Here is a 27470-nt window from a genome sequence, read left to right on the forward strand (position 1 = left end):
AAAAAAAAAAAACAGAAAATGAAAACACAAAAACCAAGAAAAATAAAAACACTTTGGAATGGTCCAGGTCCAAGTTTGGTTGTGCCAAAATCGAAATACTCTTGCCAAATAATCTTTGCTTTTCAATATGTATCAGTTTTGTATTGTTACCCTCTATATAGTTATGAATAGTGAAAATGTTTCAAGTTGATAACTTATTTCGGTTTGTTTTATAAGCAAAGATATACCCTTTTGGCAAGAGTATACAATACCTACTATATATGTGCAGTAGATATATGTACACATAGGGAAGTTTGTTTCGCTTTTATTAGGTTCACTAAAGTGGCATAGTTGGGCGTTCTTCACGCACATAGTTTTTTGGGTATTTCTAGATACTTTTCTCCGTAGACGGGTATAAACGATTAGGTTTGATATGAGTCTATCGAATATATTGATTTCGGAAAAAAACTTTCTTAATCAAAGTTCTTAGTTTATAATTAAGGTGAACAGCTTAATAAAAAGCATTGCATACTTGAGGGCTCTTGGAATGTAGTGAGTAAATCTTAAATTAAATTGTGAAAAAATCGTTTCGAGCGTTTAAATTTAGCATTTCATTTAATTTAAGTACAAAAAATGCTTTTTGAATTCGAATTGAACTCGAAAAGTTTAAAAACTCGGTAAGGGTATACAAAGTTCGTTGGTGCGGCGGAAGTGATCTGAGGTTTTTCTGGTTTTCCTGTCCTTTTGTGTTGATGTATGTATAAATGTGTATGCAAGCGTGTGTCTGGCTGTGTGTGTGTGTGTGTGCGTGTTTTTTTGGCGACCGCCGTCGAATGCTCCAGTGATATATGATAAAAGTTAGCGCGACGCGATGCGCCGCTTTTGCCTTTTGATTTGTGTTTGTGACCCATAAAAATACAACAACCAAGCGACATCAACAACAATAAATACATACATATGCATATGTATGTATGTATGTATGCATGTATGTAGGATGCAAAATGCCGCAAACAAGCAAAGTGCTAGGTCGAAAAAATTCCAAAAATATTTAATATATAGGTTGCTATATATGTATGTATATATCCGTATATACTAGTGGAATTGGTAATCGTCGGTTGAAGAGCAGCGGGAAGGATGGTCACAAATAATAAAGCAGTAACGGAAATGCGATAATGCTTTTTCGCCCTTTCCTTCCCCCTCCGCCCTCCTGCCAGATTTTCAAGTTTACCCCCTTTTGGGGGCTGGTAAGTAACAATTTACCATTGCCTCATCGTGATGCATGTTGCATGGTGCTTGGTTGCTACGTGTGGCCATGAATTTTCGGTTGAGCCCTCTGATTGATGGTGAGTGCACTTTGTGGCTGGGCACACTAATAGATTCGCCATTATGTATGTATGTGCATACATACAATTCACTAGCTTGAAATCCAATTAGTTAAAGGTATCTTCATTTTGAATTTTTAACTACTTAAACGATGTGTGTGTGTGTGTGTGTGTGTCTGGATAGTTTCATTGTTTTCTAACTGCCTAACTGCAATTCCATACATTCAGACCAGACTCACACTTGGCCAAAGCGTTGACAAATTTATGACCTTGTTTTGCATTTGCTTTCTAACCATTTTCGGGTGTGAGATGATTCAATGTTGGTTGAGTTTTTTTTGTTTTATTACTATGAATTTTGGTAGAAAAATTTAAACAGCTTGTGTGTTAAGCACAACACAACATTTACATGGGCATTATAATTTATTCTCTCATTAAACCAGTTGCGAATTTTAATTACCTATGCGAGAAAATGCAAAAAGGAAAATATTTTGGACCAGTAGCGAATTACAATTAAGTATGCAAGAATGTGTACAAAATAAAATTCAAGGGAACCGTGCCCCCTACAGTATGCAATAAGTAGTTTAACTGGCGTGATGTATTCAAGTAAATTTCCCATTTCCCTACATACATATATAATTACCATTTCCCAACCTTCCCCGAGGTATTTTATATGCAGTTACGATTATTTTCAAAACCTTTTCATACATTTGGAAAACTATTGGAATGAAACTTGGTATTTAAGCTAAGAGGGTAAGATAAGGCATGAAAATCATCTGGATCGGACCACTATACTATTTAGTGATGTACGAAACATATATATGAGGGAGTTGGAGTATCTAATCTGAAATACTAATATGATAGTTTTTAACATCATTTTCCCAAACGGGAAAATCGAATGGTATAGCAATGAATTGAACAAGTGAACATTATGGCCTGCAATGATATATCATCTTCGGTATAGTCGAAGTTAGCTTCTTTGATATTTATTATACCCTTGCAAAAAGGGTATATTAATTTTGGTCAAAAGTGTGCAACGCATAGAAGGAAGCATCTCCGACCATATAAAGTATATATTCTTGATCAGCACGACGAGACGAGTTCAAATAGCCATGTCCGTCCGTCCGTCCGTCCGTCTGGATCAACGCAAAATCCAATTGAAATTTTGCATGTAGGCTTGTATATACTGCAGGCGTTGTATATCTCGGATTCAGCCGGATCGGATCACTATATCATATAGCTCCCATACAAATGACAAAGTCACGAACAGTGACTTTTCTCAATAACTTCATTATTTTCTGAGCTATTGTCGTGAAATTTAATATTGGTGAGTTAATTACACATATAAACGACTATGCCAAATTTGATCAAGATCGGGTGACTATATCATATAGCTCCCATAGGAACGATCTTTCGAAAACAGTGACTTTTGTCAATAACTGCGTTGCTTTTGACGCGATTCCTTTCAAATTAAACATTTGTTAGTTTAATATATCTGTAAATGACTGTGCCAAATTTGATGAAGATCTGGTAGCTATATCGTATAGCTCCCATAGGAACGATCGGTGGAAAACAGTGACTTTGATCGATATCTTCGTTATTTCCTATGCTAAGATTGTAGGCCGTTCATTGGCAAACATTAGCCTTTTTAGATAAAACGTTTTTCCACTTTGATGGCTATAGGTAAGGAAAGACCTACCAAAAAAGTTGCAAGGGTATACAAACTTTGACGCGGTCGAAGTTAGCCCCGGCCCTCTGGTTTTTCAATAATTTTGGTATTTCATATATCTCACGATTTTCGAATCTATGTTTTGCTTCCTTTATATTCATGATATTCGAAGATCGGCGTGAACGAATAACGAATAAGAAAGCATTTCGCATACAGCATTTTCCTGATACAGGATCTCGAATCTCTATCAATCAGAACTTTAAAGAATTCTGACAATATCGCATGAATGTACAAAATGAAAATTGCAAATATATAGATTTTTTGAATGCTGCATTTAATTTATATGGTATACTACTTATGGTTAACAAAAATCAGTGGCGTATATTAAGGACAAAGGGATATTTCGTGGAGTCATTTCGTTAAAGTCCTGGTAGAATAGCTGGGGTCGATTCATTCATTCGGATTGGGTCTTGGGTCGCTTAGTTGCGGTTGGAGAGACAGTTGGTAACTTCGGCACGGAGGCGACAAGCCTTGGTCTCACGATCGAACCACTGACCGGATGGGCAGGATTGACGTCTGGCGCGATTGTTGCGGCAAACATAGAAACGGCGACAGTGTCTGGAATCTACAAAGAATGTGCCATCTTCCAGACCAAGGCAGTCGGCCCGCGAAGCCAGTACCTCAGCTAATTTGACTTTCAACGATATTTTTGGCTTTCCTGTAACTGGCACTACAGCAGGAGCGCATGTTGTTGTGGTTGTTTCGCATGGAGGAGTAGTTGTCGTTGTCGTTGTTGTTCGTGGTTTGCAAGTTGTTGTCGTCGTTGTAGTTGTTTGGGGCTTGCAAGTGGTTGTCGTCGTTGTTGTTCGTGGTTTGCAAGGTGATTTTGGTGTTGTTGTCGTTGTTGTTGTTTTGCAAGTCGTTGTTGTTGTTGTTGTCGTCGTCGTCGTGGTTGTAGTTGTTGTGGTTGTTGTCGTCGTTGTTTTGCAAGTTGTTGTTGTTGTCGTTGTTGTTGTTTTACAAGTTGTCGTTGTTGTGGTTGTCGTTGTTGTTGTTTTGCAAGTTGTTGTTGTTGTCGTTGTTGTTGGTTTGCAAGTTGTTGTTGTTGTTGTTGTTGTTGTTTTGCAAGTTGTTGTCGTTGTTGTTGTTTTACAAGTTGTCGTTGTTGTCGTTGTAGTTGTTGTTGGTTTGCAAGTTGTTGTTGTTGTCGTCGTCGTCGTGGTTGTAGTTGTTGTTGTTGTTGTCGTGGTTGTAGTTGTTGTTGTCGTTGTTTTGCAAGTTGTTGTTGTTGTCGTTGTTGTTGGTTTGCAAGTTGTTGTTGTTGTCGTTGTTGTTGGCTTGCAAGTTGTTGTTGTTGTCGTCGTCGTCGTGGTTGTAGTTGTTGTTGTTGTTGTCGTGGTTGTAGTTGTTGTTGTCGTTGTTTTGCAAGTTGTTGTTGTTGTCGTTGTTGTTGGTTTGCAAGTTGTTGTTGTTGTCGTTGTTGTTGGTTTGCAAGTTGTTGTTGTTGTCGTCGTCGTCGTGGTTGTAGTTGTTGTTGTTGTTGTCGTGGTTGTAGTTGTTGTTGTCGTTGTTGTGGTTGTCGTTGTTGTTGGTTTGCAAGTTGTTGTTGTTGTCGTTGTTGTTGGTTTGCAAGTTGTTGTTGTTGTCGTCGTCGTCGTGGTTGTAGTTGTTGTTGTTGTTGTTGTTGTCGTGGTTGTAGTTGTTGTTGTCGTTGTTGTGGTTGTCGTTGTTGTTGGTTTGCAAGTTGTTGTTGTTGTCGTTGTTGTTGGCTTGCAAGTTGTTGTTGTTGTCGTCGTCGTCGTGGTTGTAGTTGTTGTTGTTGTTGTCGTGGTTGTAGTTGTTGTTGTCGTTGTTGTTGGTTTGCAAGTTGTTGTTGTTGTCGTTGTTGTTGGTTTGCAAGTTGTTGTTGTTGTCGTCGTCGTCGTGGTTGTAGTTGTTGTTGTTGTTGTCGTGGTTGTAGTTGTTGTTGTCGTTGTTGTGGTTGTCGTTGGTTTGCAAGTTGTTGTTGTTGTTGTCGTTGTTGTTGTTGTAGTTGTTGTAGTTGTTGTTGTCGTTGTTGTCGTTGTTGTCGTTGTTGTTGTTTTGCAAGTTGTTGTAGTTGTTGTAGTTGTTGTAGTTGTTGTAGTTGTTGTAGTTGTTGTAGTTGTTGTAGTTGTTGTAGTTGTTGTAGTTGTTGTAGTTGTTGTAGTTGTTGTTGTTGTCGTCGTTGTAGTTGTTGTTGTTGTCGTCGTTGTTGTAGGCTCGCAAGTTGTTGTTGTCGTCGTCGTGGTTGTAGTTGTTGTTGTTGTTGTTGTTGTTGTGGTTGTAGTTGTCGTCGTCGTTGTAGGTTCGCAAGTTGTTGTCGTCGTTGTTGTAGTGGGTCTATTGCATGGTGGTGGAGGAGGTGGTGGTGGTGGTGGTGGTGGTGGAGGAGGAGGTGGTGGTGGTGGTGGTGGCGGTGGTGGAGGAGGCGGTGGTGGAGGAGGTGGTGGTGGAGGTGGTGGTGGAGGAGGAGGTGGAGGTGGTGGTGGTGGTGGAGGTGGTGGTGGGTTGTTGCATGGCGGAGGCGGTGGTGGAGGAGGAGGTGGAGGTGGTGGTGGAGGAGGAGGTGGAGGTGGTGGTGGTGGTGGAGGTGGTGGTGGGTTGTTGCATGGCGGAGGCGGTGGTGGAGGAGGAGGAGGAGGCGGTGGTGGTGGTGGAGGCGGAGGTGGTGGTGGAGGAGGTGGTGGCGGAGGTGGTGGTGGAGGAGGAGGAGGAGGCGGCGGTGGTGGAGGTGGAAGTGGTTTGTCACAAGGAGGTTCTACGGGACGATGTCCATTATTGTCAGGACGGTGTCCCGACAGAAAAGCACCGCTACGATCGCCATTAATGCATTGAACTAGGATGGGCAAGTTGCAGGATTGGGTTTTGGGATCGAAAACTAGGCCAGTTGCACATTCTTGCCTCAGTGTTCTGCCACGCAGGCAGACATAGAAGCTTGAACAACTTCCTGGATCAGCAAAGGAGAGACCATTGTGATGCTCTCTACAGTCCGGCTGTGGGTTTCCATTGCTGCATCCGGTGAAGGATAACAGTACAGTTACAAAAGTGAGTACTAGCAAGTTGTCTGAAAAATAAACAGCTGATTGTTAGATGGTGTTTCTACTAAAGTTATGAATTATTCAACATACAAGCTCTCATTGCAATGAGTTCGTTGCTCTGCGGCTTCACAGTACGAACTATTGGAAGAGAGGCCCGGCTTTTATATGGTTCTTGGAGGACCCTTATCGCCACAACCAATTACAGCAAACACTTAAACCACTCAAGTAGATATGATAATACCCACAACATGTAAAGAAAGCTTGTAGGAAGCATCAATAGTGCTCTCGTGGCTATTAGATAATTGAATGTCAGATTGACCATGACATGTGTGAGAAGACAAGAACTAGACTTTTCAGACTTTTTACTATAAAAAGTATTTCTATATTTTCTTTGTCCACTTGAAAAGTCAAACTCTGTATCTGATAAAGAAGCTGGTTAATATCTCGCCAGTAGGTTCACAATGTATGTTTAACATATACCCGTTTTTAAGATATGACTGAAATTTTCGACTGATAATGGAATAACCAATTGAAGGTGGAATAATGACGCTTTCTTCAACTAATTACAAATAAGTTTGATTTATTTTTAATTTGTGTTAAAAATGAAAATAAAACTGACATCTGTGAATGCTTTTGCCAACATTGCTGTCATTTTTCAGTCAATATTTCTTTTGTGTGTTTGATTTCAAGTCTTTTGCGTGGGTGTTCCTCATCGAGGGAAAGTCTTAAGTCTTAATAATCTAGCCTTAATCCATCAAAGCTAAATAAATACCAGTAAGTGTGTCTACTTACTTAAGTTGAGTTGAATAGAGTTCAAGTGCGCAAATTATGTAAGTGTTTTTTCAGACCCTCCCGACCTTCGTCTCATACCATTTCAATTGAACATACATCTGTTTGCCAAATCATAGAAAAAATCTGGCAAAAATCAAATCGTTGGGGGGTGTATTGATATTTTCATATTTGGCCTCTTCCCTTTCTTTCTCTCTCTCTCCCTCTCTCTGTCTGACTAATCCCCAATAGTCTTGCCCCTCATCCTCAGTCATCACATCATTGCCGCTTTATGACTTGAGCATGCTGATGGTATTGACATTTGGCTTGGGTCATTTGGCATGCTGAACGCAGCCTGTAAAATAGTTGAAATTGACTGTTAACTGATTTCCTCCCTCTATCTCTCTACTCTCTACTCTCTACTCTTAAACCCCAATCCGCAATCCAAAAAAGTTGCCAAAGAGCCCAGTGCAAACAAGAGATTTCGGTTTATGGCCTCAGACCCCGGAAGTGTTAGGCCATTGGCCAAGTGGCCGCAACAAAAAACAAAAAGTAAGGAAAGTGGACAAGTGTTGGCCATTTGGCAGCCGATAAAATGGGCAGATCGCCTAAGGGGGCGTGTGAGTGCGTAATAATTTTTACACCAGCACACACACACACACCACTCAATTCACTCATTCAGTCGCAAAAACAAATCAGCCAAAAAGGGCGGCCAGTTGATTTCGGTTAGTGCGCTGGCTGTCCGTTTGTCCGTCTGTCTGGCCCTTGTCATGGACATGACCAGTAAAGTCCATGTCCGACATGGCCAAAAGTTTTGCAATTAAATATGGTTGTTGCAGTTAAGATTTATGCGCGAAATTTTATACTTGCTACCCATTGAGAAGAAATCTATTATCAACGGGGTCTATATGAATTATTTTATTTATTAAGACTCGAAATCGAAATGATTGTTTATCTCTACATAATGGGTAAAAATTTATAAAACTTAATCATTATTCAGTGATCGAATCGGTTGACTTTTGCCTAACTAGAGTGGCAATGCATTGGCCTAGTTCAAGTCAAAAGTCTTTAACTTTCATTTCAATTAATCAAAACGAAAATTTATGAATTTGTTGAGCCGAACGTTAATAGATAGTTTTGAAATAGTGATTAGTTCTAGGGTATCAGCGTATTCTCATTGTGAATTCGTAACATTTCTCTCCCTAATTTGCAATGCACAAAGGCAAATAAAGTTACAATTGCTGTTGGCAAAATCCTCGCCCTTTTTCCCCTTTTGTGCCTGCGTTCATTTTCTCTGTCTCTTCCTCCAATTTATTATGCGCTCTCTCTCTCTCTCTCGATGTCTTTCTCTCATGTCTATTTGCCATAAATTATTATTTATTTAAAGCGTAAACTATTTGCGATATTTGGGAAAAATGTTCAACAAACCATTTAAAAATGAATGCATAAACTATTTTCAATTTACGTAAAATACTTGGTTTTATTTTTTTGTTATTGTTGTTGTTTTCCTTTTGTTTGGTTGTACGTGCGTGTGTGTGTGTTTGTGTGACAAAAGGCATAGCCAATGCCCATTTGACGTGCTTGATTTTGTTATGCTATTTAGTTTTTCGTTTTGGGGCTTATATTACTCATACGCACTGTGTGATGCACACTTTAGATGCTTTAATAAAAATGCTAATAAATAACAAAATTAATCAATATATTTTATTATTTAGAGAAACAAAACTTTTGTATTATTTATGGAAAGTTTCAAACATAATTGAAATGATATTATCAATGGCCTCCCATATGAACATTTCGAATTTTTAAACTAGTTTAAATGGAAAATGTTGTTAAGAAAAATGCTTCCACTTTGAATTAGGCCATTTGAGACAAGTTTGAGCTTCTCAAGTGCTTTTCCTTCACTTTCAAGTATTAAAGATCCTTCTTAAGGAAAGTGAAGTCTTTTTTTTCAGATTTCAAAAGGCATAAGAGAATTTAATTTAAGCCAAATATAGGAAAAATATCTATTTCACATAATTTGGGGAGAGACTGGGATGGGAAATTTTATGGATTAGATGGTAATAAGAATTTAATATATTGCCTAAAAAAAAAAACATGTTTTTAACTTGTATTTAACTTAGCATTAGTTATGAAAACAAAGTAGATTGCAAAAGAAGAAATAACTAAGCCATAAAATTGAAATTTTCTCCTTTGGCCCAAAATGTAAAACAAATGATGACCCAGGCTATAAAGAACCCAAGACAAAGCATGGCTCAATGTAAAAGTTATTTTAGTGCATACAAGCACACACACACACACACACACACACACACACACCTACACACATGCACATACATGTAAAATGGATGGAAAATTAAATTAAGCGTAGACACGGAAGGATTTGAAAGCTTGTTTGGAGACACTGAGAAGAGATTTTGGATCAACAAAAATTTCTTGTATGCTATGAGGCAGTGTAAAACTCATTAGTGAAGTGACCGGAAATCTTATGAAAATCTGTAAGGACACACACATATGTACGTACACACATACACATACGCATGGTGAAAAGGATTGCTCGTGTCCTGTGTAGTGGATGGAGTGCAGGTGGATGAGGTAATGGGAGAGGCAAAATGATAGTCAGTCATGCATGTACTTCAATTTTTCAGCAAAATGAGTGCACATTTGACAAAACACACACCTTCGGTGTATGCTGGAGAAGCAGAAGAAGCAGCAGCAGCAGCAGCAACAGCAACAGCAGAATCAGGAGCCAAAATAATAAAAATCCCTGCAGGACATATGTACACACACATCCTGTCTTTCTCTTACGTTTTCTCCCCTTGGTCTCATGTTTTTGCTTTACATACTTTTTACTTTTTTTTCTCTTTTTTTTTTTTTTTTTTTTATCCGAGAAGTGGGGAGGATAAAACCTAAAACAAACAAAAACTTTGCACAAATATGTTTGTCTCTGTGTCTGCATATGTGTGTGGTTGTGTGTGTGTGTGTGTGCTTATGGAGAGCCTAATTCAAGCTCATATTTTATAACAATAACAAAATCACTGCATTGGACGTAGTTTCGGGACCTGCTAAGGCAGCAAAAAGGACAACAACAACAACAAAAAGAAACCAAGAAAATATCCTGTAAACAAGACAAACATGGACACACGGCACAAAACTGTCGAGCTAAACTACGTGAGCTGGCACCTCCTAACACGACCCATAAACAACACTAGCAACAACAACAACAACAAGATCTACTGAAAAAAGCCAAACAAAATACATCAAGGACAAGAATGCTTAAAATAGAGAGTTTTGTGTGTGTTTTTCTTAAGTTTTTGTTAACTTTGCTTAAAACCCATATCCAAGTAAATTGTGTGGAAAAAAAATGAATTTTAACTTACATTAATTGATAACAAATATATTTCTAGGACTTTAAAATTGTTGTACACTAAGGATTCAATTGGTTTTAAGTTACAATTTATAGCTTATTGAATCTGTGAGCCTTTCGAAATGGAAAATTGGAAAATAAATATCTAGAGCGGAAAATGAAAAGTGTGAAAAGCTTCTTATGTACTATTGTTTATGAAAACTTTTTGTTTAGTTTAATTAAAATTTGATTCATTTTGTAGAAACTAATCTTTGCATTCAATTGTTCTTTAAATTGAATACAAAACAAACAAAACAAAAAAAAAACAAGGTGGCAATAAAACCATTTCCTTTTTTTGCTTTTTGTTTTGGCCAGTGCACAATTTTTGCTTTGTTGGCTAAAAAAGAACAGGCAAAAACAAAAAGAAATACTGATATTTTTGCCCACAGTCATTCAGTTTTTCATTCTCTCCACTCAATTGCCAACAAAGTAAAAGGCAGGCCGAAATGAAAAATGTAATATTTATACAAAGTATTATTTGTATATGTATTTTGTATGTACATATATAAGATGAATGTTGTTGTTGTTATTGTATAAACTTTACTTCATTTATACACCATACCTTGCCCCATTTCATATGCCTTATAATATTGTAAACTGGTTGATTGGATAATTACTTTGATTTTACCCATTTACATGGAAAATAAATTGTATTTTATGGGCATTCATTTCAAATTACATACCTACATAATGAAACATAAGTGTTGGTGATGGTGATCGATTATTTAGCTTAATCTGAAAAATGCCAATCAATTGATTCCTTGAATAATCGTTTTGTTGTTGTTGTTGGACCCATGCATTAAAAAGGTTTAATTATTAAGATTCTATTATAAAACATAGAAAACTAATCAAGCAGTTCGATTCGTAGCACACAAAAAAGGGTGAACCCATCGAGTTTTCTGTATTAACTAAATAAAAATGGTTAGTTTTAATGTAATCAAATGTTTTTTCTATTAAATATTCAAAATTGGACTAAAAGATCGTTTAGATTAATCGATAATTTTAATTTTTTCTCGATTGCTTGTGATTATAATCGATTGATTAACCTTTTCTTTTTATCGTATTTAAATAAGAAAATCTTCACAAAAAATAATTACAAAACGTATACAAAGTTTACCACGAGTTAAGTTGACCAACTTTTTGGTTTGTTTTCAGTTTTACAAATAGTTGAATAATTGCACTTGTTCTTTGGCTACTTGAATGTTTTTTGTTTTGTTTTTTTTTTCGTTTTCGGTTTTTATTTCAATTTTCCACAACGACATCGTGTTGTTTTCTCATGCAAATTTTCCCCAAACATTTTGCGGTGGTGTTTTCCTTTTTTTATTTTTCCTTCCTCTTAACTATTCACCGCCTACTATATTTATTTTTTTATATTTATTTAATGGCATTTTTCCCATTTTACTTTCTCAAATGCTCCATCGACTGTTGGACAATTGAAGTGGCGATCCAACAAAAATTAATAACAAATCCGGTAGCCGACTTTCAAATGTTCTATAAATTAACACATTTTAGTTTACTTATTAACTTTGATTCCTGATAAAATTTTTGCAACTATCTGAACCTTTTGAAATTGAAATTACAGGGTACTAGAAAACAATTACACATTTTAAATATATTTTGTGTTGATAGAAAAAAAAAGGGGGGGAGAGAGACTTTTGCCGAAAGTTGTGTGTGTGTTTTCCTTTTTGTCTTTTATTTGCTTTGCTTGGTAAACTCAATTGTTAAATTGTCCTTGCTCTTGTTTTTATTTCATTCTCTGAGATCAAATAATACGAAAAAGTTTTGTGGTCGTGACTAAGCGATGAAAATTTGTCGTAAAACTATGTAAGACAATCTTTTTGAATTTTGTTACAAAAGGCCAAGATGAGTGTGTAAGATAGTAAATATTTCAAGTGGAGTAAGGAGTAGAGAGAATAAAATCTTGAAATTTGTAAATGATTGTTTTAGCAAGGAAAGTTTGTATGATAAAATTTGTGACCAGATCTCAGACCTGTGTCTGAGAAGAGTTAAAACAGAGTTTAGTTTGCCATTAATGTCCTTTAAGTTTTGGTTAAAGCGCTTTAATATTTTTTATAGACATCAATACTTTTTGACTCTCAATAAAAAGCATATCAGCAAAACTAAAAGCAAAAGCAATGGCAAACATTGTTGATAAGTGTGCAAACAAATTGATAAATGCAATAGAAGCAACAAGAATAGAAGAAGAAGAAACACGAAAAGGAAATTAATGGCTTTTGCCTTTAGTTCTGGGTTAAATGGATTGTCCTTGTTTAAGGAATTGTGCTGAATTTGCTTTACAGCAGGTCAGAAATGGCATCGAGAGGATCTGTAGCAGGAGCAGCAGCAGCAGCAGGTGGCTGCTAGTCCTTTTTGCTCATTTAGTCTGCATCGAATGGCAGAGCAAAGCCAAAGGGAAATTGATAAAGACTGAGAAATGGTTCAATTGATGGATATCCTCAATTTGGCTAATTGAATGAACTTTTCATTATTCTACTATGTAGTTGCCATTGTGGGGTAACTTAGTTTACACCATAATAACTTGCTTTTGCCTAACATTAATTAACTATTCAGCATTTATGCATTGTTCTATTCACTTTTCTATAGGTATTATATTTCCAATTATCAAAAGTAATTTACCATCAAAAAGTCTGGCAGGAGAAGCAAACCGAGTGAGAGAGAGAAGGATGTTGAAATTTACATTGTTTATGAAATTTTTGCTAATCTAAATTAAAGTTTAGCTTATTGCTTATGTAAGATAGAGTTTTAGCAATCGAAAAAGTTCTTTATTTATTTTTTTTGGCGACAAATGGCAAAGTGAAAAGAAAATGTCCAAAGCTTGGCATGCGATTAGATGGGACTGTCAGTATATTATATGCTTCGCTGCACACACACACACACACACACACACATATACACTATCTGTATGTATGTGTGTGTGTTGGCCAACTGTCTGCAAATCCGATTATGTGAACAAAACGCGTTCTGTGCACGAATTACTGTCGGGAGAAATAAAATGCAACATTATTCTTTTTTGCCGGTGTCGTTTTTGTGGTCTTTTGGCCATTGACGTTGCGTATACGCCACATATTACCTAACAACCGGTGAAAGTCCTGATGTCCACTTTAACTCATTCGTCTCCCTCTCTCTCTCTCTGTCTCTCTCTATCTCTCTAAATCTCTCGTTCTGTCCCTCTGTCTATGCATGTTCAGCCTGAAAATAATGTATATGTGGGAGAGAGAATGGCCGAACGGCAAGAGAAAGAGACAGAGACAGAGAAAGAGAGCTGGAGAGAGGGCTGGGGGAAGTTAAAGCGAGCTATAAAATGCTTGAGCTTTTATTTATAACGACATCAGAAATTAATCTTGCATTATGTGCGCGCGTGTGGAGTTATTCGTTGGTTATTTGGCGGTAGCTTATCCTTTTCATGAAGTATGTAGACATCACACACACACACACACACACACACACAGACACACATACGCCCATCAGACACATACTAAACATAGATATACCTGTTAAATTACATTTTTGTATATATGCATGTGTCCATCCAACAAAATTGTCTATAATGCTATGCTTTTATCTCACTTAACTAAATATTGTATTTACTTATAGTGATTTGGAGTCCTTTTAAGACGTCCTTTGTTAAGAGATTTAATTGTATTTTCATTAAGTTTCTTATATAGCTAGCTTATATTAGATCTTAGATAACTGAGATCAATACAATATTGAAATGGGTTTCTAGGATAAGGATCCACTCTGGCACTATTATCCTATTAATGTGAAAAGTGAAGATAAGCGAGTTTTTCTTGTACTCAGTGTGAATATGGTTTGTGTTCACTTTTGTCGGGTGTCGTTGTTATGGGATTTTAGTTACGGATGGTCAGGTGGAGGGAGGAGATTGCTGCTGGCACTGTCGCTTCATCTCCATCTTCATTGCCATCACATTTTCATCCTGTTGTAGTATACCCTGCAGCTGCATGGTAGGAAATCATGCAAAAAAAAAAAGAAAAGGGTTTCAAAATACATTTTGTGAAAACCATGAAGCAAATATACATCAAAATTTCTACTGAATTTGTGGATAAATAAAGTAATGTAGTGAGTCCTTTTGTTGTTCTGTTAAAGGGTGTAATCCGAGTCGATGCTAGGAGAGATTTTTACATTGTTTTTGTTCTGTCGGTCGGTTGTGTTGTTAGCGTGTGTCTTGTCGCTCTGCTCATTTCATGAAAAATTACAACTCTCAGCATCATGCGTAACGTGCGATAAATTCCAAGAGGTACACCCATCTACACACACACACACGCACAGACATCCATATACACACACCTTTTTGAAATTCGCTGCGTGTAGGATAATTCATTGCTTATTATCTCTTTTGAAGCTGCAATTTTCGGGGTTACCTTTCCTTACTCATAATTTGTTTTTTTTTTTGCCTCTTTTATGAGATAGCAAATGCTTTATTAATTTAGTGTGTGCCTGGGGCAAGGCTATCTAGATGCGGCTGGACAAAGACATAGAAAGTGAAAGAGAGAGAGAGAGAGAGAGAGAGAGAGAGAGAGAGAGATGGAACCTCTTGAGATCGGGCGGTTTGTTAAGGTGAGGTTGGTTGCTCGAGCCCAAAACGTGTTAGCCAGACAATCGAGCCTAATGATTTATGAACTAGAAGCGAGCCTAGCCACAAGGATGCCAACATTTTTTGGTAGCCCTGTTGGGCTGTTTGCCAATTTTCTTTTCTCTCGTTTGGCCTCCTGCATTCTCCTGCGGTTCCGATGATATATGATGCTGTAGTTTACCGACTGCTTAAATGAATTTTTCACACTGAACCCACACACACACACACACACAAACCCCTCTTAACTGTTTATTTGCAAGCAAAACAAAGAACAAAAAAATAAATGAAAATCTTAGTAACAAAACGAACAAAAACAAAAGCGAAAGAAAAAACTAAAGTTCAAGCTCTCAAGTTTATGTGACAATTATGGGCCATTTTTACTAGCAGGAGACAGAATATTAATGTGGGTTTGATTCACTTCTTGATTAACATTTAATTCATCATCATCATCATCATGAGTGTTTGTGTGATAATTATGATCATCCATTTGTGTAAGCATTTATGGATGCCATTAGATGTGGCATGTTTCATAATTGTATATTGCAGGGCACCAATTTTTGTATTTCTTGCCTGGGCAATCAATCCGCTATTGGATATTTCATTCTGACGTAGGCACGACTTCAATAACAAATCCCCCATATAGATATGATGGGGAAAACACCAGACCTGCGAATATATGAAACTTAATGGCCGACTCTCGCCTTTCGAATTGAGACAAACGAAATGCGTTGTATTGATCATATCGAGATTGTCACATAAATGCAATGTGGATAGTTTCAAAGCGGCAAATAGCATTGTTTTCTTTGTATTCATGAATACCGTAATTGGCTCATTGACAGTGACCAGGGCGGAGCGAAACTTCAAACTGATTTCCATGTCATAGATTCCAGTGCAAATTCTATTTAAACGATTCACCCGTTCGACAAAGGGCAAACAATGATTGGACATTGGTTGATATGGTTCATTCACATCCGCCCAGCAGTGGCATAAACGAATATACCAGCCACCATAGATAAGGATGGCAATAGCAACAAACACAATCCTTTGCCACAAATACATTAATAAATTTTTCAATCGAATCGAATTTGTTGACATTCCAAGCAAGTGATATAATGTTGGGTCTTAAAATCGATATCTATGGATACATTTCTTGTTTTTTTTGAATTTTCTCTTTTAATAACTAACACGTGTTCCTGTCCGGATATTTCACTCACAAAATAAAAGGTAAAAGACTTGTCAGCTTATGAAAACACACATACGCAGTGTATGCCAGCTTGAGTAAAAAAAATGAGCTTCCGTTTCAATTCGCAAAAAACAAATTTGTCAACGTTTTCACAAACGAAAAATAATTGTCTTTAATATTTTGATATCAATCTTTAGTAGATAGTCAAAGGCAATTCAAGAGGCTTAAAGATTTAACTTTTTTCGACCTTGAGGCGGCCAAAAATATGTGTGTTTGCCAAAATAAACCATTTGCTAGTGAACTCTGCACTGTGAACCCGTGACAAACTGATTCTCGTTTCTTGTTGTTTGTGGTCTCTGTATGCCGTTTGTTTGCCAAACTTACATACATAATTATGTACATAGTGTATGTAGAATGCCTGCCTCACTGTGTGAGATATGTACGTATATGGAATACTTATAGCATTATAGTGGCTTAACGCCATGAAGAGGATGAGGCATGAGGCATGAGGCATTGAGCTCTGCAACAGAAGCAGCTTCCAGCTAATTCATGTGCCGCGCCTTAGCATGCCGGATAGCTGCTTCATTAAAACCAAACTTGCCCGCCGACAACAACTACCCCAAAATACACACACACACGCACAGAATCCCCCCCCCACCTCCCTTACTACCCCTACCCCGGGGGGTTGATGGTGTTGAAGGATTTTCTTCATTTTTAAAGCCTTTTTTGGCCATTTATCAACTGATAGCTCGAAAAAGTTTGCGTGTGCCATGCATTAAAACTAACTTGAGCTACTTAAAGTGAACTTAAAACATGAAACAAGTCCCCAGCGAGTAAAAGCGACTGAAAACGAAAAACATGAGCGGGAATAAACATGAGCAACAAGAAGAACTCAAATGCTGGCGGGGCTGGAACGATAAACCGAAGGACACAACTCAAAAGCAAAGTTTAAGTTTGAGTAAATACATGACAAGAGCACGACTAAAACAGAGAGAGAAAGTGTGACAGAGCGAGATAGAAAACATCATCGCAAAGACATAGCAATTCGGTTAACTGAAGCACGTTGAACGTTTTTAAATTCAATTTCACAAAGTTGAAAGCTAATGATGGCGCAAAAACTAAGTGGCCACTTGATTTGACAAACGGGACACATACAGAAGTGAAGAACTTCTTGGTCACAGTTCACTTTACCTTCTCTCACCTTGCCAGCAACCACACACACACATACACACACACAGCAGAAGTAGATGTAGTTCTTACCACTTACCTATGCATCCAACTCCCTTCCTCGCTCTCTCTCTCTCTCTCTGAAACAAAATGTTGTTAAGCTTCAACGAGTTTACAGCTCAAGTTTTCTGACTTTGTCTCTCTCTGTCTCTGTGTATGTGTGTGTGTGTGTGTGTGTTGTTTAGGAGTAAAGTGCAGTTTTAAGCTTGTCAAACGGCTTCAATCGATATCAGAGTCGTTAAATAAATGATTTTACTTCACTCTCCTGCTGAATGGCAGCAATTCTATTCATATGTTTATTCATAAATAAACAGATATTTCTCTCTCTCTCTTGTGTCAGATTGTTAATAAACAAATTCTTGTCCATATCAAAAGACTCTTTGTTCTTTTTGCATTTCATTTCTTGTTTTCGTTTTCATATCAATTCATAGGTGAGAGCTTGTTTAGAAAATGTCAATTCAATAACTTTTGATTCATGTGAAGTGTGAAGTGGAAGTTATATATGAATTTTCTGGAACACAGCGGAGTCCTTAGAATGTAGTATTTTCTTTAACTAGTTTTATTATTAACAAAACTAATAATTTATTTTCTTTTAGTAAATCGAGTCAACTTAATTAATGGCCTGTAATCGTTTAGTTGCAGCATGACAAGGACTATTCGTTTGCTAGAGTTTATCCTTCATGTAGTTGAAATAGTTAACAAATATTCTATGATGAAACTTGATTTGAGAAATTGCTACACAACCTGCCATTGACTTTTAATTGAGTTACACGTTTCAAGTTTGGATTCTCGTTTGGCTTCAATTTCGTATTTCGGATTCAGACACAAAACTTTTGCACTTGGATCATACATAAATACCAAACGTGTAACGTGTAACGAGTATATGGCGGAAAAAGTTTATTGAGAAACCGCAAACTCACAGGATATCACTTGGCTAAGCAAAAATCACAATATATTCCATTTGGAGTAAGTACCTACTGAAAGGGAGAGAGAGAGAGAGAGTGAGTGTGTGTGTGTGTGTGTGTGTGTGTTAACGAAAACGAAAGTCAAAGACTGTAATATAATCGAAATTGTGGCAACTGGAATGCTGAAACGTGAGCAATATGCTATTTTGGCCATTTTTGGGTTTTCTCTGATCCATTTTTTTCTTTTCTTTTTCCTTTGTCCAGCTTGTCATCATCAAATGAGTGAGATAGAGAGAGAGAGAGTGAGAGGGAGAGCTCGGTTTTTGGTTGATGGTCAACAACAGTTGGTTTTTTGGTTTGGCTGGTTAAATGGTTGGTTGTCCGGGTGACGCATTTCACAGTGAGTGAAAGTGGAGCTGGTGGCAAACTAATTAAAGTGCGTACATGTGGCAATATTGACAAGCCCACATACACACACACAGACACACACAGACACACAACAGACTGACATCACTTCATGGGTTTCGAGAAAACATGGGGCAGTGAACTTTTACCTCACACAGCTCCTGAGCGGCCACGGTTGTTTCAGAAGCTACTTGAAAAGATTCAACCACGACGTGTCAGACGAATGCACATGGTGCGGAGCGGGCATTGTTGAGGATGCAAGCCACGTGCTCCAGCACTGCCCTCGCTTCGAAGTAGAACGGTGCCGACTGCAGAATGTAATGGGCGAAATGGTGACGGCGAGAAATCTGACGAGGATGATGATTGCAGATCCAGACGTATGGGAGGCGGCCAGCGCCTTCGCCGTGCGCGTAATGGTGGCACTTAGGAAGCTGGAGAGGGAAAGGTCTGCCCAATAAATTAAAGCCCACGGTCTGCGATGCAATACCGGCAGGTCGTCCCGCAGTAGCCGTTATCTTTTATTTTTTTTTGTTCTCACCTTATGTTCCCTGTCATTGTTGCAACTTTTTTGTATTAAACGTTTGTAAGTTCTAAGAAATAAAAAAAAAAAAAAAACAGACACACAAACACAGACACACAACAGCCGCAGGAAGACCTAAGAACCTACTTCAGCTCAGCTAAGGAAATTTGGAAATTTTACAAATTAATTTCATGTTTGAAGCAAATTCGTAAACAAGTCTTAATGTGCACTAAAGCGTGTGTTTGTGTGGTGGGTAAAACATAGAGAACCGAGAAGAGAAACTCAATGGGTGGTGGGGTGGTTGGGTGGTTGGGTGGTGTAGCGCCCAATCCCCCTCTAATAACGTTGGGCGCCCGCCAGACATGAATTTAGCATTTATCTAGCGCCACTTGAACTGTCGACATCGTCCTCCTTCTCTTGCCTTTCCACTTCCTTCTCGTTCTCGTTCTTGTCCACACTCACATCCACGTTCTCATCGTTGTCGTCTCTCCATCTACCAATAAAGATGAAGATGCTGCTGCTTGTATTCGCTGTGGGAAGAGCAGGAGATAGAGAGAGAGAGAGAGAGAGAGAGAGAGAGAGAGGGCCAGACGATTGTCTTTCTGGTGGGACTAACTAAGGGGACGATAGCTAATTTCAATGCCTCTTAAGCGCACAGTGGTTGCAATTTGTATGTAGACCAAGAGCTTAGCATGTTTATTATTGGTCTTAGGCCCTCTTTTCGGTGTGGTAAATGTTAAAAGGTTTCTTAAATCGAGTACTTTTCATTCGCCTTACACTTGTCAAAATGGATCAACTTACAAGGAAAGTAACAAAACAAAGCCTTTTCATTGGTATATAGATTATCTAGATCGGCAGATCTAAACTTGATCTAGTCTTATATATCTATTGACTCATAAATTTGAGAATTATGCACAGTAAGACTATGATATGATATCAAGTTTTTTCAAGAGTTTGTTTCCCAATTATGAATTCAAATTTAAATATATTGAATACTTCCTTTGATTAAGTTCTTAGATTTTGTTCTTAATACATTTTACAATAATATTATTCAAAGGAAACTCAACCGCAGTCCATAATAATTCAAACCATTTTTCATCAACTGCAATAAAAGACCGACAAGGCATAGGTACATATATATTGTAGCAGGCTCTCTCTCTCTCTCTGTGACCACTCTGGCATATTTCTCAGAGAGCGAACGATTATCAGATCTGCGAGAGTTATGAGAGAGAGCAAGCGAGGCAGTCTAAGAAAAACGGTTGAACAAGGCGGCGGTAGACCTAACCTAACCGTAAATAAGAACTGTGTTACAAAAGGCATATTCATATAAACACTTAATCGAACTAAACTGATAAAGATACTTAAAGCTAAACTCCCAACTGGGATGTAACTACATCCTGTCATAATATGTAAATTAATGACTGAAGTGTAGGATAAGTTGTTCTTAATTCTAATTCTAAATCGTTTAAATGTGTTTCTATATTTTCATTTTAAGTTATTTATGAACTAATTGCTTTAAACACTTTTTCCCCACTGTGCATTAAATAAAGAGATGGTCTCTGGACATAGGCGGAGTGAGAGCGAGAGCGAGAGCGAGAAGGAGGGTGACCAAGAGTCTGATAGAGTGCTGAATGGAGCTTGGGCTATGCTTTCTCTCCCCCAAAGTTGTTGCTGTTTCCACTTATATATGTATGTATGTATATGTAGATGTGATGAGCAGGTTTCCGTCATTGGCATTTTGGCCTAGACCATGTTCGAATTTGTTTCAATTCTTGTCCTTCAGCCACCTTCCCCCCTGTCCGCCGGGCGTCCCCGCCCCGCAGACGTCGCATCTGACTTTTTGGATGTGACACGTATTGCGACTTTAACAGCATGAAGTCATGCACAAGAGAACAAGAAGAAGTAGTTGGAGAATGACGAGGGGGAACAAAAATGAAAGTGAAAGAAGAAAGAGGAAGAAGCAGCGACTGGCTGGCCAGTCAAGAGTAAAACAGCCGCTGTTAATATAAAGTAGGTAATTGAGCTCTAGAAGAGGGAGTGGAGGGCCAACCGAGTTGGCAAGTTGTGGGTGGGTGAAAAAATAAAAAAAAAAAAAAGGAAAAGTGAACTTGATCAAATTATCAAAGTATATTGGACATGCTCTTGCTGCTGATTCAGCATTTACAGTTATAAATCATGCGTGGAGATTTCTTTTTCTTCCCCTTCTCCCACTAACCAATCTAACCAATCAACCACCCAGCTACAATGAATGCACATAAAAAATATAATAATAATTGGATATGAAATGAAAACAATTTTCAAGCCCAATGAGATGGCAGAACTTAACTTGGTTCAACTTGACTTCTGCGTGTGTGTGTGTGTGTGTGTCGGAGAGGTGTGTGGGTGTTGGTTGGCATCATAATTTCAAATGTAAGCCGCAGGTGCAACCATAAAACTGTTGGCTTCATCTTAACTTCGCTTTATATAATTTGTATGTAAGTATATAAGTATATGTCCTTTTTGACCTTATTGAAGAAAACTTCAAGTTTCGCTTTCATTGCCTTGTCAGCTTCAATTATCGCAAAAAGCCAACTTTGAGTGCTGCTGGCAAGAGGAAGGGACAATACATTTGTATGTATGTATATAACCAATGGCAAAAGCCAGTCAACCTCATAATGCGCTTATCAGTGCCACCCACACACACACACACACCCTCAATACTATATATATATATATGTTTATAGCCGCTTTTTGCATATGCATATGGCCAATGGGGCGTATACGTAACGACAATACACTTGTAACAATTAGGATGCGTTAAAAACAGAATTTTTGTAAATCAAACCAGGCAAATACCCTATAATTTCTTACAAAGACAAATTTCACATGAACATATGTGCAGATATATGTATATATACAATTTGTTATTGTTATGACTACCCAGACCCGAAAGCCGATGCAGAGAAAGAGACCACTGTAAGGGCCCATACAAAGCGTAAGCAATAAAATAAATTTTGTATGCCGCATTTTCGCAATGCAGACACCCAAACGAAATGGGGCACCTCCCGCCAACCTTCTCCTCCACCTCCTCCTTTTGTTGTGGTGAGGGGTCAGGAGGAGGAGAATGGGAACCCCCTTTTACCTTCTAAAAACTGAATATGACTTCTTTTTGCTTAGGTAGAGAGGGTAGAGGGGGAGTAATCTTTTGTAACTTTTGTGCAAAAGGAAATTCGTTTTTGTTTCTGCAGCTGCAGTTTTTGGGCGCACACACACATACACACACACACATACATTTATGTATGTACATACATATGTAAGTGTAAGTGCATAAAAATGTTTATGAATTTCAGTTTATGGCGCGTAAAACACGCCAATAAATGTACCAAGGTATTAAAATGCCTTTTTTTTCCTTCACCAACCAACCTCGTCCCTGCGTTGCGCCCTGGTGGGCGGTAAGGAGGGGAGGGGGGACTCTTTGGACTGTTGTTGCCGCACTAATAAACAATCAGAAATGGGCATAAAGTATGTGGAATCAGGCAAAAGGCAGACCAGACCAGACCAACTTCGCCCAAAGGGAAGAAAGGGGTGGGTGGGTGGTGGTGAGGGGAGCGGTGATGTGGCAACGAGACAACCAATTCGGTTTGGAGGTGTTTTGTCGTTCTCCCCAGTTTTTCGGGTGCGATTCTTGCGGGAGCATCGCATGAATATTTACATATGCAAAATACATTTCGTTTGCTATCTACCAGCAAACCAAACCCCCCGCCCCCCCACTTTCCCCTCCACCCACCACAAAACCACCCACAGCGAATTGTTCACATCTCTTTCTGACTGTTTTGTTGTTGCTTCGAGTGATTTCCTCTGCTCGATTTTGTTGCTTTTCCTATATTGTTGCTGGTGTATGTTTTTTTTTTTGTTCCTTTTTGTTTGTTGTGCGTTATGCCAAGTGGCTCTAATGCACTTTACGACACTTTATGGTAGGCTGCCTGGAACGGTGTGCCATATGGCAAACGTAAGTTATGGCAAATTGATGAGTACAATATATGTGCATATATGTATATGTATATGGGTTATGGGTAATGGGTATGAGCATCGATGTGCTCCAATTGGTAACTGCAAAACATTAAGAATAAATCACAATACAAGTATAAACCTCTAACCCCTTTTTGCCCATTGCACCATTAAGACCAACATCAACCCAAACAGAAAAAAAAAACATGTGAGAAATTTCAAAAATGCGATATTTGAACCGTGTCTTCTATGTCATGTTGTGTGTGTGTGTGTGTCTGTCGATTTATGGCTGATAGTTGGTTTTCACGTTTCGTCTGCTTCGTGGCACAATTTGATATTTTGCTCAGGAACGCGTTTATTTTTTTTTTTTTCTCATCTTGAAATATGCAAAGCGCATAAAATGGCGCTATAATTTTACATTTTTTTGCATCGGAAACAATTTGTTTGTTCGCAACCCAAACCCAAAAATTACAGGTAGTAAGTGCGTTGGAAATATATTTCCCTTATTTATAAAAATGTTTTTTGAGTTTTTTTTTCCTCTTTCAATTTTCAATGTGACAACTTGAACTTTTCAATGAACTTTGTCGTTTTGTTTTGAGTTCCTCAAGTGAACTTGAAGTATTTGGTTTGAACTTTCAGTGGCCCTGGCAGAAAACCATTCCAAAGCACATTAAAAATAAAGTCAAATAATATTTAAGAGTCTTCTACTGTTTTAGCATAAATTGTACTTGTCAATTTAATCTTATATTCTTAATTATTTTGGAGCATTTTAAGATTGCTCAACACATTTATCAATTTAAAATTACACTATAAGAAGATATATATTACAATATTTGGAATCTATTGAAGTCCGAGAAACTTGAAGAAACGGGAGATACATCTGAATTTGGGGGGAGGTCACTTTAATATTTTCAAAATCGTCTTTGACAAAAACTAAAACATAAAGCTCTAGACTTTGCCTCTTTAAATAAAGATTATTAATTTTGTTGTTTCAATATTTAGTGAAATTTTCAGTAGAGTAATAAAAATGTTCTCATTGTGAGTAAATTTTTGTTGTGCTTTCACTTTTTATAACACTCTCTTGACAAATGAAATGGGGGAGGGATTTGTAAGGATGTTCATGTTAAAGCAATAATAAAATTTTGTGTCGAAACAAAAATATGGCACATATTGAGAATTCTGCCGCACATTAAGGTGAATATAAAATCGAAAATGACTGCCCCATTTTTGGTTTGTTATAGGCACCTGCCGCTCCCCTTCCCTACCCGCCCACCATAATAGAGGTGTATATATATTGTTGGTTTAAAATGTTCACTGCCAGCTGACCTCCTAGTACCCGGTCCTGTCCTGCCCTGCCCTGCCCTGCCCGTTGGCGCCGTCTATCATGACCCAATTGAATTGTTACTCTTGTGCTAATAAAATTTTATGTGCGGCTATTATTAGGCTCTCGTGTCTCCCGTGAGTGTGTGTGTGTGTGTGTCCTGTGTGTCCTGTGTGGCAGAAACAAACAAAAGACAACACACATTGTCACTTGAAAGGCGCCTGGAAACACTCGTGTTGGGTGTTTTTTTTTTCTACTCTTCTCTTCTCCATTCCTCGTATTGCTTTCACACAGTCTTCTAATTTATTTCCTGTATTGATTTTGCGCCCAGTCGACTTGGCGTCCAAAATTTATGCATAACTTTTGCTTTACCCATTGAATCTTTGATATTCAGACACTTTGATTACACGCCTCGTCTACCATTGCGCCTTCCCTTTCCCTTTCCCCTTCCCCTTCCCCTTTCCCGTTCTCGTTCCCTTTTTCATTTCTCATTTCCGTTTCTTTTTTGTTTTCGTTTTTGTTGTCCTTGTGATTTTTTTTTTTTTTTTGTTATTTTTATTTTACTTTTTTCATTTTGTCTGTGCATGTTTTTCGCATTTTTTGCGCTTCAGTTGTCTTAGGCGGTTCCTCGTGGCGTTAAGTACTTGGTAAAAGAAAACAACGAAAAAGAAAAAACAAAAAAACACAAAACAAAAGCATATAACCAAGTTATTGGCCCACTTAAGGATACCCTGCAAACAGTATCAAATATGGTAGCATAGAAAGCATTTCCCTGATTCATTTCGTTTCTTTACATAATTGAATATAACTTTGATAGATCATGGATGGATCATTTGTTCATTAGTCGATTCGATTAGAAACTTTTAAGCATCTTGTATGCTTTTTCATTACCCTTCTTTTTGATAGAGTGTGGGGAAAATTTAAACAAAAGAAATAATGAAATTGCCTACACAAACAGTTTCTGGAAAAGAAGGAGCCAACCTAAAATGACCAATGTCCCATTAAGTTCTGAGAAAATATCTCAAATATATGCATGCTGTAGTTAAGAGAAATTGAACTACAAGGAATTCTGAGAATGTTAAGTAAACTTATTTTTATTTTAACTACGAACTAAACTTTTGTTTCCTTTTTCTATCTTGTTATTGTAGATACGCTAGCTTGAGACGGCGATCGGTCTATACTGATGAATTCCCCCAAAATGAGACAAATCATCGCTTCCACAATAGAACAGAAGCAGCAGGAGCAGAAGCAAATGTTGCCGAGGTTAAGTCAAAGTCGCCTACTTCGCCTACGCCAACATCTATTTGTTACCCCACAGGGCTGCTCTCTGCTAATGTTGCTAATTGTTAGCCAAGCATTTAATGGTAAGTGCCAGAAAATATCATAGAAAACAACAATCAACCAAGAATCAAGCAACAACTAAGCAACCAAGCGACTTATCTCCATCTTCTTAACGAAAGTTCATTCAAGATAGACAGAAAGCTCCATGGAACGAAATTGATACAAGTGGCTGCTGTGTCTGGGTTATAATAAAACATGGCCATGACCATTGCCTTGGCCCCTTAGTTTGACCTCATTAGCTGTTCATTTATCTGCTTATTTATGCGACCGTAAACACACAAACACACACACACACACACACACGCACACACAGAGGCATATAGCAAACGGCTAAGAGATTTTGCCCTTTTGTATTTGGCCATTTTGCTTTTCTACAAGTAAAATGCATACATTTTCCGCAAACCATAAAAATTCCAAACATCGATGGCCCCAAATTGTAGGCTATAGAAAAGAAGATAAAAGAAATTTTGCAGACACACATGTATATGAAAGGACATATACACTCTCACACACACACACACACGTTGTCTGTAATTAATTGACTCACATTTACGCATCAAAGCAAAGCAAGAAAAAGAAAAACCTATTCGGCCCAACGATTCGATTTTCTTTTTCCAACTGTTTGCTGAAAATTGCAGTCAAGGTCATGACACAGACAACTGAAAGAAGCAGCAGCTAAAGAAGTGAAATAAAATAAACCAAAAGTTTTTGAAATATTTTTATTTATCTAACAATCAAAACAAAAACTGGGCATAGCAAAAAGTCACTGCAAAAAGTCTACTCACATGAACGAAAGCAACTTTCTTTCGATTGTGAATAGGCATAAATTGTTGTACTTAGTTTTCATAATCCTCGAGTCGTGTTAAACAGGTTGATAAATTTTCTAAATAATCAACTAAAAGTAAATACTTGTTAAACGTTCAACTTTTATCGATAGATATCTAATATCGGCTTTGAGTTTTCTGTAATTGGTCAATTGATATTCTTTGCTTTCTTTCTCCTTCTTGTTTGTTGCATTTGCTTTTAATTGAATAATTGATTACATTGATTCGTTTTAGCTTGAAACATTGATTGACCAGCTAAATGACTAAGTAACCGACTGAATGTCTGACTAACTAACTAACTAACTAACTAACTAATGGCATCGTCATGATGCCGACACTTGAAAATGGTTTTTGTTTGACATTTTCCTTTGATTGAAATCAGTCCGCAAACTTGTGGTAATTTCTTAAATTGCCAACCAATGCTCAACTGAAAGCCCTTTTCCAGTGGTTATTTTCCTTGTTCGTTTTTGTTGTTGTTGATAAAGGAAACTTTGGTAATTTGAAATCGAATAGGGTAAAGGGATTTCTGTTGTGTGAGCGATGGACTCTCCTTCGATGTTTTGTTAATTCAAAGCCATACGACAAACAAAAAAAAAAAGACAATAAACGAAACAAAAACCTTTCTAAAGGGCACATCGTTTTTTTTGCCCGGCACGTGGAACATTTTATTTTATTTATTTTGTAATTTGCTAGAGTAATAATTTTAATAATCCCTGCCTGTTGCTGGGATTACCCTTGTGATAAAACAGTTACCCAAAAAATAACCATTAGGAACGGGGGGTGGGGAGGGAGAAAATAGCAGCTGCTGACAGTCTATCGTAATTGAAAATTAATGCGTGCAGAAAATGTGACCCATGGACCCACACACACACACACATACAGACGAAGACCAACATTGGCTTCAGCTTTCACAGTGTTCGCACATTCACACTCGATTCCCTTGGA

At 37.8% G+C, this 27470-nt stretch overlaps 2 protein-coding genes across 2 annotated transcripts in view; one reads left to right on the top strand and one right to left on the bottom strand.

Moving 5' to 3' along the window:
• Window positions 1-27470, top strand: part of LOC6641167 — a 73131-nt gene that overhangs the window by 10393 nt on the left and 35268 nt on the right. The window contains exon 2 of the mRNA XM_023175176.2: window positions 25509-25724. Within this exon, the coding sequence (XP_023030944.1) occupies window positions 25544-25724 (181 nt within the window). The 5' untranslated portion in view covers window positions 25509-25543. The remainder of the gene's footprint in view (window positions 1-25508; window positions 25725-27470) is intronic.
• LOC26530237 (mucin-5AC-like) lies at window positions 3281-5651 on the bottom strand. Its single transcript, XM_023175367.2, is given in 2 exon segments — window positions 3281-5327; window positions 5329-5651. Coding segments are annotated over 2 exon segments (2151 nt in total). The 5' UTR covers window positions 5599-5651; the 3' UTR covers window positions 3281-3446.

Source organism: Drosophila willistoni (genome assembly GCF_018902025.1).
Source record: "Drosophila willistoni isolate 14030-0811.24 chromosome XL unlocalized genomic scaffold, UCI_dwil_1.1 Seg141, whole genome shotgun sequence".
In the NCBI taxonomy this organism is placed as follows: domain Eukaryota; kingdom Metazoa; phylum Arthropoda; class Insecta; order Diptera; family Drosophilidae; genus Drosophila; species Drosophila willistoni.